Below are 17,529 nucleotides of genomic sequence, written 5' to 3'. Positions count from 1 at the left end.
ACTATAAATTCATTCGGTTTTGATATTTACAGTAAAAAAAAATTGTTCCTGTTCCTAGCGTTCTCGCAAAACTGCAAAAAAGTTTTATTGGACCAGGGATGGTTCCACGGATGAGGGGGTGGAGAAGCTGGATTTGTTTTCATTAGAGCAAAGGAGGTTGAGGGGTGATTTGATAGAGGTGTACAAGATCATGACGGGTTTGGATAGGCTAGACGGGGAAAGGCTGTTCCCACTGGTGGATGGTACAAGGACTAGGGGATTCAGATTTAAGGTTTTGGGTAAGAGATACAGGGGGATGTGAGGAAAAACTTTTTTACGCAGCGAGTGGTGAGGACCTGGAACTCGCTGCCAACGGAAGTGGTGGAAGCGGAGACACTCGATGTTTTCAAGGGGAGACTGGATAGGCACTTGAGGGAAATAAACCTGCAGGGCTACGGGGATAGAGCGGGGGAATGGGACTGACTGGATTGCTCTACAGAGAGCCGGCACGGACTCGATGGGCTGAATGGCCTCCTTCTGTGCTGTTATGACTATGACTTCAGTTACGTGGATAGACTGGAGAAGCTGGGCTTGTTCTCCTTGGAGCAGAGAAGATTGAGGGGAGATTTGATAGAGGTGTTCAAAATTATGAGGGGTCTAGACAGAGTAGATAGAGAGAAACTGTTCCCATTGGCGGAAGGGTTGAGAACCAGAGGACACAGATTTAAGGTGACTGGCAGAAGAACCAAAGGCGAAAAACTTTACGCAGTGAGTGGTTAGGATCTGGAATGCGCTGCCTGAGAGGGTGGTGGAGGCAGATTCAATCATGGCTTTCAAAAGGGAATTGGATAAGTACCTGAAGTAAAAAAATTTGCAGGGCTACGGGGAAAGGGAAGGGGACTAGCTGAAGTGCTCGCGCAGAGAGTCGGCACGGGCTCGACGGGCCGAATGGCCGTCTTCTGTGCTGTAGCCATTCTATGACCAATTAGGCACACTTGTAACAAGTTTTTAATAACTATTTTCTACTCGTAAAGTGCAAAATTCAACACACGGCCACAAATCACACTCACTCGGCACAAGATTTTACCTTGGAGTGAATCAGATTCAATTGCATGAACCCAACTGAAGATTTACAAAGACGACACCAGAACGGAGAGGTTCTACCAATCAAGAAGGATGGAACATGGCAGGACTCTTCTCTAGAAAAGAGAAGGCTGAGAGGAGACCTGATCGAGGTCTTTAAAATTATGAAAGGGTTTGATAGGGTAGACGCAGAGAAGATGTTTCCACTTGTGGGGGGGGGGGGGGGGGGGGGGAAAGTCCAAAACTAGGGACCATAAATATAAGCTAGTTACTAATAAATCTAATAGGGAATTCAGGAGAAACTTCTCTACCTAGAGTGGAGAGAATGGGGAACTCGCTACCACAGGGAGTGGTTGAGGCGAATAGCACAGATGCATTCAAGGGGAAGCTAGATATGTGTACAAGGGAGAAAGGAATAGAAGGGTATGTTAATAGGGTGAGATGAAGAGGGGCAGGGGGAGGCTCTTGTGGAGCATAAACACCAGCATGGCCCAGTTGGGTGGAATGGCCCTGTTTCTGTGCTGTTTACTCCAAGGCCAGCTTTGAAAAATTATTTCCCTTCTCAAAAAAAATAGAATTGAGGACGGTGTACCGGAAAGGGATAACATGTGTTATAAATCTCATCATCAAGAAACTACTTATGAAATAACGCTGGATGGCCAGCTGGTGGCGCCGTCCAAGGAGTATAAATACTCGGGCGTGGGCCCAGCTTGCCCAGGGACATTTTGTAAGACAAGGAGCTAGTGAAATACAACTAGACTTCCATGTTCTGAAACAAGTTGATTAAAGCCTTGCTTTATGTTCAAACCAAGTGCGTAGTGAGTTTTATTACGTCAACATGCATTTTACAGTGTCATTCACCGTACTTCCCCCTACGCAAACATTCCCTCTGCAAAGATCAACTCTTCTCCTTGGTCTTCAAACTTATCCCAACTGTGCGACAACGCCCTATTATGGACCACACATGCTGTTCCACTGAGTTACAAAGGTTTGGTTACGCTGTTATCTGAGACAATGAATCATACAACACAGGAGGCCATTCAGCCCATCGAGCCTGTGCCTCCTCTTTGAAAAAGCTATCCAATTAGTCCCTGCAAATTTCTCCTTTTTATATACATCTCCAATTCCCTTCTGAAAGTTACTATTGAATCTGCTTCCACCGCCCTTTCAGGCAGCGCATTCCAGATCACAACTCGCTGCGTAAAAAATTTTCATCTCCCCCTCTGGTTCTTTTGTGACTGGACCTGTATTTGCCCAGCTTTTCATATCGGCAAAAAACATTACATTTCAATCCTGCCACTTCCTCTTAATTTGCAAGATCACATTGAAATCAGCAGGAATTTGCCTCTGTGCCTTCTGGACTGCAACCTGGATACAAGACCACACTCTCAAGTGAAAGAGTACCTTTAGGGAATCTGGTTCCTCACTGGTTGAATTCATTTTCACTGCAGCAACTCACCAAGGCTTCTTCGGCAGCACCTGCCAAACCCGCGATCTCCACCACCCAGAAGGACAAGGGGCAGCAGGTGCATGGGAACACCACCACCTCCAAGTTCCCCTCCAAGTCACACACCATCCTGACTTGGAAATATATCGGCCGTTCCTTCATCGTCGCTGGGTCAAAATCCTGAACTCCCTCCCTAACAGCACTGTGGGAGTACCTTCACCACACGGACTGCAGCGCCACCTTCTGGAGGGCAACTAGGGATGGGCAATAAATGCAGGCCTTGCCAGCGATACCCACATCCAATGAACGAATAAAAAAATATATACCCTTAGTTCCACCTGTGTATATGCAGTTAAGAACCCAAGAATTAGGAGCAGGAGTCGGTCACACGGCCCCTCGAGCCTGCTCCGCCATTCAATAAGATCATGGCTGATCTTCGACCTAAACTCCACTTTCCCGCCCGATCGCCATATCCCTTGATTCCTCTAGAGTCCAAAAATCTATCGATCTCAGCCTTGAATATACTCAACAATTCAGCATCCACAGCCCTCTGGGGCAGAGAATTCCAAAGATTCACAACGCTCAGTGAAGGAATTCCTCTTCATCTCAGTTTTAAATGGCCGACCCCTTATCCTGAGACTATGCCCCAGAGTTCTAGACTCTCCAGCCAGGGAGAAAACCTTTCAGCATCTCTCCCACATGGCAGCTGTCTCCCATTCTGCCAGCGCATTTCACACCTAATCTAGAGCCGTCTTTTGTCTCTCCACTAGTCCGATCACCATCTCGTCTGGTTTTGAATACCTCTTAATGTCTCTTCACTTCTCTTGTTCTCTCATCCCCATTTCCCAGCCCCCAAACTGGCCTTTTAATCTGTTTCATTTCCTGTGCTTTCTCAGTCCTGACGAAGGGTTTCGACCTGAAACGTTGACTATTTCTCTCTCCACAGACGTTGCCTGGCCTGCTGAGTTTTTCCAGCATTTTCTGTTGTTGTTCCTCTCAGCATCTACCCTGTCAATCCCCCTTCAGAATCTTATATGTTTCAATGAGATCACCTCATTCTTCTAAACTCCAGAGAGGATAGTTTATGCGTCAACTAGAGCTCCCAATACACAACGACATTCTCCTGTTTTGTTTGGAGAGTAAACATTTGCTCAGTAGCTGTTGCATAGCCCAAATATTAAAACACAGCTTTTGCACACAAGCATCAGTCGCTCGCTCGCCCACACAGTGACACAGGAAAGATTTCAGACAGCTTCTTATGCCCCATGGTCCTGTTCAGTTAGAATTATTTATTTGTTGAAAAGGTATCAAAAAAAAAACCAGAGCTGCATAATGTTGAAGCTAAGCAAATCTTACCAGCAGCTTCTGCACTAAAGCCTTCACATTATTAGACATCTGTGGTGAGTGGGTTCCACTGGAAGCCAGTTTAATTAACGTCGCAAGGAAGTTCTTGCATTTCTTCACATTTTCCAAAGTTTCCTACAAAGAGAGAGAGTTACATACAATATTAACACAAGAAAGAAAATCCGGGACAAAATACACAAATACCTTGTGCCCTCTTGTTCTGGACTCCCCCCACCAGAGGAAATAGTTTCTCCACCTACCCAGTCATACCCTTCGATCATCTTAAACACCTCGATTAGATCACCGCCTTAATCTTCTACACTCGAGGGAATACAAGCCCAGTCTGTGCAACCTGTCCTCATAATTTAACCGTTTTAGCCCCGGTATCATTCTGGTGAATCGGCGCCACACCTCATCCAAGGAAACTATACCCTTTTGCAAGTGGGTTCGTAACCAGGGTAACAGTTTAGAACTCAACTATTTCAGAGAGAGATATGATGATGATCTGGAACACAACCTGAAGATGGGGTGGAATCAGATTCCAGCGGAACTTTCAAGACAATTAGACGTGGGAGCAGCGCCGCACAGAGCGCGAGAGGAAAAGGAGGCAGCGGACCTGAGCGAGACCAGAGCAGCAGCAGAGCGAGAGACAGTAACTCAACAGAGGCAGAATCCGAAAGAGTGATGTCAGAGGATGGTATGTTGCCTCCCTGGTGCCAGGGTCAAGGATGTCACTGAGTGGCTGCACTGAGGGGGGAGGGTCAACAGCCAGAGGTCGTTGTCCATATCAGTACCAACGACATAGGCAGAAAGAGAGATGAGGTCCTGCAGGCAGAGTTTAGGGAGCTAGGAAAGAGATTAAAAAGCAGGACCTCAAAAGGTAGTAATCCCCGGTGCCACGTGAGGAATAGGAGGATAGAACAAATGAATGCGTGGCTGGAGAAATGGCGCAGGAGGGAGGGCTTTAGATTCCTGAGGCATTGGGACCGTTTCTGGGGAAGGTGGGACCTGTACAAGCTGGACGGGTTCGACCTCAACAGAGCCGGGACCAATATTCTCGCGGGGAGGTCTGCTGGTGCTGTTGGGGAGGGTTTAAGCTAGCTTGGCAGAGGGATGGGCACCAGCATATAGGAGTAGAAAAGAGGAATAAGGTGCATAAAAGAGTTAGTGTGTTGGATAGTACTAGAGGCAGTAGTAGTAACATATTCGATAGGAGCAGACTAAAAGACTACGAAAAATTCAAAAATGGGTTTCGAATGCATGTACGTAAACGCACACAGTGTGGTGAAAAAGGTTGGTGAGCTACAAGCACAATTAGCCACGTGGCAATATGATGTTGTGGCAATAATGAAAACGTGGCTTAAAAACGGTGAGGACTGGGCACTTAATCTTCAAGGTTACAAGGTGTTCAGAAAAGATAGGGAAGTAAAAAAGGGAGGTGTGGTGGCAGTGCTGATTAAGGAAGACATTGTAGTGTTGGAAAGGGAGGATGTTCTTGAGGGGACAAGGACACTCCATTTGTTTAGAGTTGAGGAGCAAAAAGGGTATGATCGCCATTTTGGCCATTTCCAAAAATAGTGAGAGGGAGGTAGAGGAGCAAATCTGCAGGGAAATTGCAGAGATATGCAAGAGCTATAGAGTGGTGATATTGGGGGACTTTAATTACCCAAATATCGATTGGGGTAATGCTAGGGTAAAGGGAAAGGAGGGAGCGGAATTTCCAAAATGTGTTCAGGAGAATTTCTTTGATCAGCATGTTCTTGGCCCAACTAGGAAGGAGGCATTGCTGGATCTGGTGCTGGGGAATGAGGTGGGCCAGGTCGGCAAAGTGTCTGTGGGAGAACACTTGGGTACGAGCGATCATCGTATCATAAGATTTAGATTAGCAATGGAGAGGAGCAAGGAACAATCTAGAGTGAAACTTCTAAACTGGAATAGGGTTAACTTCAATGGGATGCGAAAGGATCTAGCAAGGGTAAAATGGAACCAAAGACTGACAGGAAAAACTGTAACGGAACAATGGGTGATCTTTGAGGAGATGTTCCAAGTACAGGCTCGGTACATTCCAACAAGAGGGAAGGGTAAGGGAACCAAAGCAAAGGAGGTTGAGGGGTGATTTGATAGAGGTGTACAAGATTATGACGCGTTTGGATAGGCTAGACGGGGAAAGGCTGTTCCCACTAGCTGATGGTACAAGGACTAGGGGACAGATTTAACGTGAGGAAAAACTTTTTTTTACACAGCGAGTGGCGAGGACCTGGAACTCGCTGCCGACGGAAGTGGTGGAAGCGGAGACACTCGATGTTTTCAAGGGGAGACTGGATAGGCACTTGAGGGAAATAAACTTGCAGGGCTCCGGGGATAGAGCGGGGGAATGGGACTGACTGGATTGCTCTGCAGAGAGCTGGCACGGACTCAATGGGCCAAATGGCCTCCTGCTGTACCGTTATGACTCGATGACTTCAGTTACGTGGATAGACTGGAGAAGTTGGGGTTGTTCTCCTTGGAGCAGAGAAGGTCGAGAGGAGATTTGATCGAGGTGTTCCAAATCATGAGGGGTCTAGACAGAGTAGATAGAGAGAAACTGTTCCCATTGGCGGAAGGGTCGAGAACCAGAGGACACAGGGCTTGCAGAGCTACGGGGATAGAGCGGGGGAATGGGACTGACTCGATTGCTCAGCAGAGAGCTGGCATGGACTCGATGGGCCGAATGGCCTCCTGTGCCGTTATGACTCTGACACATGTACTTGAAGAGGACCAATTTGCAGGGTTATAGGCAAAAAGCGGAGATGTGGGAGTACAATGGACAGCTCTTTCAAAGAGCTGGCACAGGCACGACGTGCCGAAGGGCCTCCGTCCATGCTGCACGATTCTATGACCTGCACTATTTACTGAGCCACCCAACTTGGAGTCGTCAGCAAACTTGGATAGACAGCTCTCTCCCTTCATCTCAGTCACTTATAAATACTTTGGAAATCGGAGACCCCAGTACAGATCCCTGGGGAGCACCTGTCACATTCTGCCAATTGGAGTACATAGCCATTATCCCTCCTCTGTAACTCCTACCTCCGAACCAATTCCCCATCCAGGATAATAGATTGCCTCCTGTTCTATGCACACTCAAGCTTGTTAACAAATGCGGCAACTGAATACAGCACTCCAGATGGGGTCGAGCAAGTTTTAGAAGAGAAATACAATTGCAGTCGGAAAGCACCAATCTACAGAATCCTGGGAGCGGCGTGAAGAATAGGTGGGAGAATTAAAAGGGGAACACGCGGCTGAAGAAAAAGGCAATCCTACGCAGAACGGGAAGTAACTGACTGAAAAACGGTAAAAAACTTCAGTGAAATAAAAATAGGAGGGGGATGGCCGAGAGCAGCTCATTTAAAAATCACCCGCAGAAATAAAATCAAAGGAGGAACACTCAAGCGCAAATGATTGAAGGATTTGATCGGGTAGAGAGAGAAACCATTTCCTCTGGTGGAGGAGTCCAGAACAAGGGGGCATCACCTTAAAATTAGAGCCAGGCCGTTCAGGGGTGATGTGAGGAAGCACTTCACACAAAGGGTAGTGGAAATCTGCAACACTCTCCCCCAAAAAGTTGTTGAGGCTGGCAGTCAATTGAAAATTTCAACACGGGGGCTGATAATAGTCTTACCTAACAAAAATCTTAAGGGAGATGGAAGCAAGACGGGTGGATGGTGTGGAGATACAGATCAGCCATGATCTAACTGAATGGTGGAACAGGCTCGAAGGGCTGAATGGCCTCCTCTTGCTCCCAAGTTCCTAGTCTGGAGGCTCTGAGGCGTGTTTATTATGGCTGCTTACTTATGAGGGAGCCAGGAACAGTAAAGGGGGGCAAGGGATGGGAAAATTGCCAAATTAATTAAAACAGAAATGGTTATGGCTTTAGAGGGAAGGGTAGAAGAACTTCCAGGGTCGGCCAAAAGGAGGTTATCGAGGGCAAGTGGACGCAAGTAGTCGATATCAGAAGTCAGCGAAACGGATGGGCTAGAACGGGCCGTCGGGAGAGCTCTTTCACAGGCACGATGGGACGAATGGAGTCTTCCTGTGCTGTACGATTCTACGCTTCTAATGTCAGGTGAAATGCAACATGGACAAATGCGACATCCTCTGCAGAAAGCAAGAATAAACGGGCAACACTGCGAACAGTGTAAAATGGGAAGGTGAAGTTGAAAGAAACCCAGGGGGCCCCTAGTTGACTCAATGGAGCAGTTTACGCTACAGTCACCAATGTTCCCTCTAATTTCTCTGCCCTCGGCCTATTACATTGTTCCAATGAAGCTCAGTGTAAGCTCGAGGAACAGCACCTCATCTTTCGATTAGACACTTTACTGGACTCAACACGGAGTTCAACAATTTCAAGCTATAACCCCTGCCCCCATTTTACATGCTGTATGATTTTGCCATTCCCATTTGCAACATTTTAATCTTTCCTGCCTCTTACATAAGCACAGTATATTCCTTCAATTCCTTCCTCCACCTCCTTCTCTGCACCTGCTTAATATCTGTTACATCTCCAGCTTTTTCCCAGTTCTGATGAAGGGTCCCAGACCTGAAACGTTAACTCTGTTTCTCTCTCCACGGATGCTGCCTGGCCTGCTGAGTGTTTCCAGCGTTTTCTGTTGTTATTTCAGATTTCCAGCATCCGCAGTACAGGAAACTCTCGTTTAAACGGCACCTAAATATCCGGAATTCTCTATTAACCGGCAAAATTCTCACTCCGAAAACAACACCTCAATAACCGGCAATGTTGCCGAGTCCGAGTCTCCCGCGGTGACCGAGTTAGTCAGTGGGGGTAGTTCTCCAAACTGCCACTACTCGGCTTCTTGGCGCTGTCGGAAGTCCGAACACCTCAATAACAGGAGTCTAACTCTCCCGCGCTGCCGGGAGTCTCTTCCGATCCGCCATTTTACAGGGGTACTGTGCGTCTCCCACGCTGCTGGTAGTCATTGCATTGCATTACCCTCAACTGGCAGTCCTGTACTTAATCAAGCATCTTCCACCATCCATTTAACACAACATTCTGTAGGCGAGTACCCAATTACTGTATACTGCACATTGCTTGATTTTTTTAATTTTTGTTTGTTAAAAATAGCCTCGGTAGATAACCCTCTCCGTCATCTGGAATTTTTGATCAACCGGCAACACGCCGGTCCCGGATACCAAGAGTTTCCTGTATTTTGCTATTGTATTCCCTCTAATTTCATTTGGCCCTGCGCGGCCCCTTTAAGGGGCTGTGGGGGCCGTTCAAAATCCTGCGCACGGGGGGGGGGGGGTTTGTATTGAAAAGCCAGCTGCGCTGCACTGCGCAGCTTACACGAAACATTGCTCACCACTGCTGCGGGAAAATATTCACCCAGCTAGCTTAGTCATGAAGGAAAAAGTGCTTTTAATTTCAGCTCAGTTTGATGACCTTACCGGCGAAGCATTGGTCGGCGTAACTGGCACAGCGGCTGAACGGTCTGCTGGTCCCGGTGCTCGTTTCTGGGTGACAATCGGCGCGGTCTTTGCTGCAATTGCTCCACCCGCAGTCTGTGGCTTAATGATATTAAAATAACGGAGCCATTAAAAACTGGCGCATGTACCTAGCTGTGCAATTAATACTTCTGTTTTAGAAAAAACATATTAGCAGACATCGAGTCAACGTTTGTCACAAATAGAAAATAGTATACCTATTGAAAATAAAAGACTTGCATTTCTATGGCGCCTTTCATGCCCACCAGATGTCCCAAAGCGCTTTACAGCCAATGAAGTACTTTTTGAAGTGGAGTCACTGTTGTAATGTAGGAAACGTGGCAACCGATTTGCGCACAGCAAGCTCCCACAAACAGCAATGTGATAATGACCAGATAATCTGTTTTATAGCGATGTTGGTTAAGGGATAAATATTGGCCCCGGGACACTGGGGATAACTCCCCTGCTCTTCAAAATAGGGCCGTGGCATCTTTTACGTCCACCTGAGAGCGCAGACGGGGCCTCGGGTTAACGTCTCATCCGAAAAACGGCACCTGCAACAGTGCAGCACTCCCTCAGCACCGCACTGGGAGTGTCAGCCTAGATTATGTGCTCAAATCTCTGGAGTGGGACTTGAACCCACAACCTTCTGACTCAGAAGTGAGAGAGAGAGTGTGATCCACTGAGCCACGGCCGACAATGCCACAATTCGATTTTAAGCATTTCAATAGAAAATGGGTATAGCAGACAGCACCGGTAGAATTCAGAATTTTACACACATTTTTGTAATTTTAAAAAGTGTTCAACAACATCACAGCTTTAGATCAAATCGTTTCATTTAGTGTCAGCCGTGGCTCAGTGGGTAGCACTCTAACCTCGGAGTCAGAAGGTTGTGGGTTCAAGTCCCACTCCAGTGTCTTGAGCACAAAAATCTAGGCTGACACTCCCAGTGCAGTGCTGAGGGAGTGCCGCACTGTCGGAGGTGCCGTCTTTCAGATGAAACGTTAAACCGAGGCCCCGTCTGCCCTCTCAGGTGGACGGTAAAAGATCCCACGGCACTATTTCGAAGAAGAGCAGGAGAGTTCTCCCCAGTGTCCTGGACAAGATTTATCCCTCAATCAACATCACAAACAGATTATCTGGTCATTATCACAATGCTGCTTGTGGGAGCTTGCTGTGCGCAAATCGTCTGCCGCTTTTCCTACATTACAACAGCGACCACACTTCAAAAAGTACTTCACTGGCCGTTCAGCGCAAGTCTTCCTTTCTTGTTAAAAGAACGCTGCTCACCTGCACGACTGTGATGCGCTGTGGTACAGCAGCTGTCTGGACTATGGTTTGCAATTGGCTCTTCTGCTGGAGACTAGGTGGCTTCACCTGATTGGGAATTTTCTGGGTTCCAGTTGCCTAGCATTAAACCCAGAATAAAATAAGTGAAACACTGACATATCCAGCAATGAAAAGCAGCAATTTAAGTTGGACCGGTCAAACGGGCAACCCCCTACCGGTACAGTCGAGACTCGGACCGAGAGTGTACTGGTTGGTGCTGCCGGCGAGGTGGTCCCGGTGCCGAGCGCTTGTGCTCTTGCCTTCGCCTGGGCCTGAGCAATGGCTTTCTGCGGAACCAGCACGAGCTGCCCGCTGTCACTCCGCACAAGCACCATACCTGTAAGGCAACACAGACAAGTTACTCAACGACCCACGTAAAACAGAACTGCAGCTGACTGCCCAAAACTCATTTCGCACAGGGTCCTTTACAGCGTGTACTGGCAGGCAGCATTACTGTATCATTAAGTCACTCGGGACAGGACAGGTGCTGCATGCAAACTTCTGCACAACCACGTCCCAAAAGTCATAATGTTCAAAAAATCTAAATATGGTCATCAGCCCTGGTGTGCAACCTCGACAGTAACTGCCAGCATCAGACTCTTAGAACACTGATGAAAGTGAATTGACCTGAAACGTTAACTCTGTTTCTCTCTCCACAGATGCTGCCTGACCTGCTGAGTATTTCCAGCATTTTCTGTTTTTGAGATTTCTAGCATCGGCAGTATTTAGCTTTTGTAGGAAAGCGCTAAAGTTTTCCATTTTAAAATGATTTTGTCTAAAATGAAATAGCTTTCCAACTGTGACCATGACTCAGTGGGCAGCGCCCTCGCCTCCGAGTCAGAAGGTTGTGGGTTCAAGTCCCACTCCAGAGACTTGAGCACAACAATCTCAGCTGGCACTCCCGAGGGAGTGCTGCACTGTTGGAGGGGCCGTCTTTCGGATGAGACGTTAAACCTCTTGGGTGGATGTAAAAAGCTCGGCCCTCTTGGGTGGATGCAAAAGATCCCATGGCACTATTTCGAAGAAGTGCAGGGGGAGTTCTCCGCGGTGTCCTGGGGCCAATATTTGTCCCTCAAAGAACATCACTAAAAAACAGATTGGGCCAGAAATTCCAGGCCAGAAGCGTGAGTACGGTCGGGTTACTCACGCATCCGGCCGTTGGAAATGCCGGCGTTCAGCAGGAACAGCGCATGCGGGGAACGCCGGCATTTCCAGACCCGAGGTCTATTCACAGCGCGTGCGACTGCACAGGCAGCGCTTGCGCAGTGAACTTTGTAGATTTCACGGATGGATTCAGTGAGGGTAAGTCCCTAGAACTTGCACTTAAAAAAAGCAAGTGTAAAGTTGTTCATTGGCTGGGGAAGGAGATATGTTTTATGGAGGAGCTTATGAAATGCAATATTTAGGTTTGGGAAAGGGAGGGAAGTTATTTTAAGAAATTTTAACTAAGTTTTAAACTTTAATTTTTTTTTTTTTTTTATAAACGGGTTTTCAGAACGCTAGGTAGAAGGAGCAATTGTGGCTGTGTGAATGGAATGTGAGAATGAGTTATGTATGTATGTCCACATATATTCCTTTACGTATATGTATGTATGTTTTATATTCCTTTACTAATGTGTATGAATGTATATTTTTAATTATGATTTTCCAATAAGTTACTTTCTCTGAAAGTCATAATTAAATAATACATTCATACACATAAGTAAAGGAATATATACATAACACGCAAAGGAATATATACAGACATACATACTTTCAGAAGCTCCACGATAAGAAATATCTTCCTCCGCAGCCTCTGGAGCAACTGTACCCATGCTTTTTTCATGTGTAAGTTGTAATGACTGGACCTCACTGAAAGCATTAATGAAAGCGGCGAATTATACTGCGCACGCGCTGCCTGTGCAGTCGCACGCGTTCTGCCTCTGAACCCCTTCGTTCAGAGGACAGGAAATGCCGGTTTTCCCCACATGCACTGTGCATGCTGAAAACCGGCATTTCATCCGGCCAGATGCGTAAGTACCCCGACCGTACTAGCGCATTTGGAAGGGAATTACTGGGCCAACATTTTACATGTCAATAAAATAAAAAATTTAACAATTGCACAACTTGCCCCCTCGCATCTGCGACTGAGGGTCCAAGGAGGTGCATTGCGCAAGAGGTCATCATCGTACGTATCCTCACACTGTTCCCTTTGGGGAACTGTATGAAGTGGTGGAAGGATTTATGGCCGTGATTAACGCTCATTCCGTGACCGTAACCATCTTTGAACCAGCCATTAGGGTGGTTAGTCCTATGGCGGGCGGGTTTTACGGGCTCCCACAACCCATCTGAGGGGGGGGGGGGGGGGGCCACCAACACCCACGGACGCAAGCATCCCGCTGGATGTCCACCCAGAATTTAAAGTTGGAGCTCCGACTCCACTTGCTGGGACTGTCTGGAGTGGGGTTCAAAACCCTACTCCTTCTGGCCCAGCGGCGGGGATGCTTACTGCTACGCAAAAGGCCCACTCCGCACAAAAGGTGACACCCATACGTTTCCTGCGCCTTTTCCCTCCCCGTGACTGGAGCCCTATGCTGCCATTTCACGTTGCTAATTGGATTGGGCCTTTGTCATAGCGGTAGGATCCCCGCCGCTGGGCCAGATCAGGGTAGGGTTTCGAACCCCGCTCCAGACAGTCCCGGCAAGTGGAGTCGGAGCTCCGGCTCTAAATTCTGGGTTGACATCCAGTGGGATATTTGCGTCCGTGGGTGTGGGTGGCCCCCCCCTCCTTGTATAGCTTGTGGGAGCCCGTAAAACCCTCCCGCCATAGGACTAACCGCCCTAATGGCTGGTTCAAAGATGGTTACGGTCACGGAATGAGCGTTAATCATGGCCATAAATCCTTCCACCACTTCATACAGTTCCCCAAAGGGAACAGTGTGAAGACACGTATGACGACGACATTGCTAAATAAATAAATGGAATTAAAAAAATTCTTTTAGGGCTTTTAAAAGTCTTTAAATTGCTTTAATTCTCTTTAAAACTACTTCAGATTACTCAAAATAATGTAAACATTTTAAAAAGTTTATGAAAGTTACCAAAATCTTCAAAAAACTTCCAAAAACCTATTTAAACTGCTGCTTTGCATGTAAAAATGGTTAGCAGCTTGACAGAAACATTGGGGGCGTGTCCAGTGAAACTGAGACCTCAAGGGGCGTGTCTCACTTGCACTGCACGCTCCTGACTTCGCGCTGGCTGCACTCCTGGGCGGCGTGACGTCATACGCTGCCCGGGATTCTTCTTCTGGAAACACCAATTCCAGGCGTCCCTGGAGCTGATCGGCAGTAGCGCGGGGTAAGTGTAAATACGGGGCTTGCACGCGCTGCAAGCCCCGTTCTGGAATTTCTGGGCCATTATCTGGTCACTATCACATTGCTGCTTGTGGGAGCTTGCTGTGTGCAAATTGGCTGCCGAGTTTCCTAAACTGCAACAGTGACTACACTTCAAAAGTACTTCATTGGCTGTAAAGCTCTTCGGGACAGCCTGAGACTATAGAAATGCAAGTCTTTCTTTAAGAACTTCAGCTTTCCAGTATTGCAGGATGGTCAAGTGACGTAAAAATTCTCAGATTAAAAGACATCCTACATTGACATTTATGGCATCTCCATCGCGTCAACAAACAACACTGACATCATCACGCAAAGGTTAAAATGCTCAAGTCTGCCAACCAGTTGATCTATTTTAGTGGCAGCATGTCCGGCAGACTTTGTTCTGATCTGGAGAGAAGGCAGGCGGGGAATCCGACTCCGCTCAAGTCAAGAGCAAGCGACGCAACGAGCTGTTTTGCTGCGATTATGATCCGTGCACTACAAATGTTTTCTAATGCAGATGTAGAGAGCCCGTTCAATGGTGTTCGGTAAGTGGGCAACGTACACACTCTTGGATACCCAACAAAAGTGAACTGCAGCTAATCGGAACGAGTAGATATCCAATAAGTGTTGCAAGTTATTTTGAGCTGGGAATTTTCCTTACAGAAAATAAAAGGGGCGCGTGGCAGAACACTATCGCAGAACAGGCTTCGGTTTTGTCTCACTTCACCCCATTGCAATTCTGTGTTTTCTTCAAAGCAAGGGATCTTAATGCTGGGACAGGAACTCTTCCTACTTCAGCATCCATTTCCACATCAAACATGCCCTCACGAGGAGAGGTTGTGTAGAATGGGCCGATACTCTCTGGAGTTTAGAAGAATGAGAGGTGATCTCATTGAAACATACAAGATTCTGAGGGGGATTGACAGGGTAGATGCTGAGAGATTGTTTCCCCTGGCTGGAGAGTCTAGAACTAGGGGTCACAGTCTCAGGATAAGGGGTCGGCCATTTAAGACTGAGATGAGGAGGAATTTCTTCACTCAGAGGGTTGTGAATCTTTGGAATTCTCTACCCCAGAGGGCTGTGGATGCTGAGTCGTTGAGTAGATTCAAGGCTGAGATCGATAGATTTTTGGACTCTAGGGGAATCAAGGGATATGGAGATCGGGCGGGAAAGTGGAGTTGAGGTCGAAGATCAGCCATGATCTTATTGAATGGCGGAGCAGGCTCGAGGGGCCGAATGGCCGACTCCTGCTCCTAATTCTTATGTATTCCCAGGTCACGTACAGCACAGCCAGATGCAGAGTGAATCACGCTCTGCTCTCCCTCAGCCCCATCGCAGAAGACCATTCCGATATCCCAGCAGTGTGACTAGCCACCCCCTCGCTAATAATCACAGTAGTCGCTTCGACGTAATGATACCGGACAAGCAACCTAGAACTTGGAGTTCAATTGTAAAATAGACTTTAAATTAAGATACCTAGTAAGTTAACATATTTAGCTGTCTTTCTAGGGCATGGAGGTGTTGTTGCTAGGCTGCCCCAATCCTCCATCAAATGGTAACATTAGGGGGAGCTGGGGGGAGGCGCAACACACGCACGAGCCAGGCGCAACACGCACACACGCTGGAGCCAGGCGCAACACACGCACACACGCTGGAGCCAGGCACAACACACGCACAAGCCAGGCGCAACACACGCTGGAGCCAGGCGCAACACACGCACGCACGCTGGAGCCAGGCGCAACACACGCACGCTGGAGCCAGGCGCAACACACGCGCACACACGCTGGAGCCAGGCGCAACACACGCGCACACGCTGGAGCCAGGCGCAACGCACACGCTGGAGCCAGGCGCAACACACACGCACGCTGGAGCCAGGCGCAACACACACGCACACGCTGGAGCCAGGCGCAACACACGCACGCTGGAGCCAGGCGCAACACACACGCACACGCTGGAGCCAGGCGCAACGCACACGCTGGAGCCAGGCGCAACACACACGCACGCTGGAGCCAGGCGCAACACACACGCACACGCTGGAGCCAGGCGCAACACACGCACGCTGGAGCCAGGCGCAACACACACGCACATGCTGGGGCCAGGCGCAACACACACGCACGAGCCAGGGGCAACACACACGCTGGAGCCAGGCGCAACACACACGCACACACGCTGGAGCAACACACACGCACACGCTGGATCCAGGCGCAACACACACACACACGCTGGATCCAGGCGCAACACACACACACGCTGGGGCCAGGCGCAACGCACACACACGCACGCTGGAGCCAGGCGCAACACACACACGCACGCTGGAGCCAGGCGCAACACACACACACGCTGGAGCCAGGCGCAACACACACACACACGCGCGCTGGAGCCAGGCGCAACACACACACACACGCGCGCTGGAGCCAGGCGCAACACACACACACGCTGGGGCCAGGCGCAACGCACACACACACGCACGCTGGAGCCAGGCGCAACACACACACGCACGCTGGAGCCAGGCGCAACACACACACACGCTGGAGCCAGGCGCAACACACACACACACGCGCGCTGGAGCCAGGCGCAACACACACACACGCTGGAGCCAGGCGCAACACACACGCACACGCTGGAGCCAGGCGCAACACACACGCACACGCTGGAGCCAGGCGCAACACACACGCACACGCTGGAGCCAGGCGCAACACACACGCACACGCTGGAGCCAGGCGCAACACACACGCACACGCTGGAGCCAGGCGCAACACACACGCTGGGGCCAGGCGCAACCAACACACGCACGCTGGAGCCAGGCGCAACACACACGCACACGCGCGCTGGAGCCAGGCGCAACACACGCACACGCTGGAGCCAGGCGCAACGCACACGCTGGGGCCAGGCGCAACGCACACGCTGGGGCCAGGCGCAACCAACACACGCACGCTGGAGCCAGGCGCAACACACACACACGCACGCTGGAGCCAGGCGCAACACGCACGCACACGCTGGAGCCAGGCGCAACACGCACGCACACGCTGGAGCCAGGCGCAACACACACGCACACGCTGGAGCCAGGCGCAACACACACGCACACGCTGGAGCCAGGCGCAACACACACGCACACGCTGGAGCCAGGCGCAACACACACGCACACGCTGGAGCCAGGCGCAACACGCACGCACACGCTGGAGCCAGGCGCAACACGCACGCACACGCTGGAGCCAGGCGCAACACACACGCACACGCTGGAGCCAGGCGCAACACACACGCTGGAGCCAGGCGCAACACACACGCTGGAGCCAGGCGCAACACACACGCTGGAGCCAGGCGCAACGCACACGCTGGAGCCAGGCGCAACACACACGCACACGCTGGAGCCAGGCGCAACACACACGCACACGCTGGAGCCAGGCGCAACACACACGCACACGCTGGAGCCAGGCGCAACACACACGCACACGCTGGAGCCAGGCGCAACACACACGCACACGCTGGAGCCAGGCGCAACACACACGCACACGCTGGAGC

The 17,529-nt window shown here is 49.5% G+C and overlaps 1 protein-coding gene across 1 annotated transcript in view; it reads right to left on the bottom strand.

Moving 5' to 3' along the window:
• Positions 1-17,529, bottom strand: part of LOC147114518 (transcription initiation factor TFIID subunit 4-like) — a 160,785-nt gene that overhangs the window by 141,163 nt on the left and 2,093 nt on the right. Inside the window, exons 2-5 of the mRNA XM_085992249.1 lie at positions 10,837-10,997; positions 10,622-10,738; positions 9,296-9,415; positions 3,866-3,988 (exon numbers count right to left, since the gene is read on the bottom strand). Coding sequence (XP_085848375.1) covers positions 3,866-3,988; positions 9,296-9,415; positions 10,622-10,738; positions 10,837-10,997 — 521 coding nt within the window. The remainder of the gene's footprint in view (positions 1-3,865; positions 3,989-9,295; positions 9,416-10,621; positions 10,739-10,836; positions 10,998-17,529) is intronic.

Source organism: Somniosus microcephalus, chromosome 7, assembly GCF_052327205.1.
Source record: "Somniosus microcephalus isolate GS21.2 chromosome 7, FLI_Smic_1.0, whole genome shotgun sequence".
NCBI classification, from domain to species: Eukaryota; Metazoa; Chordata; class Chondrichthyes; order Squaliformes; family Somniosidae; genus Somniosus; species Somniosus microcephalus.
This window is presented reverse-complemented; position numbering and strand designations above follow the sequence as displayed.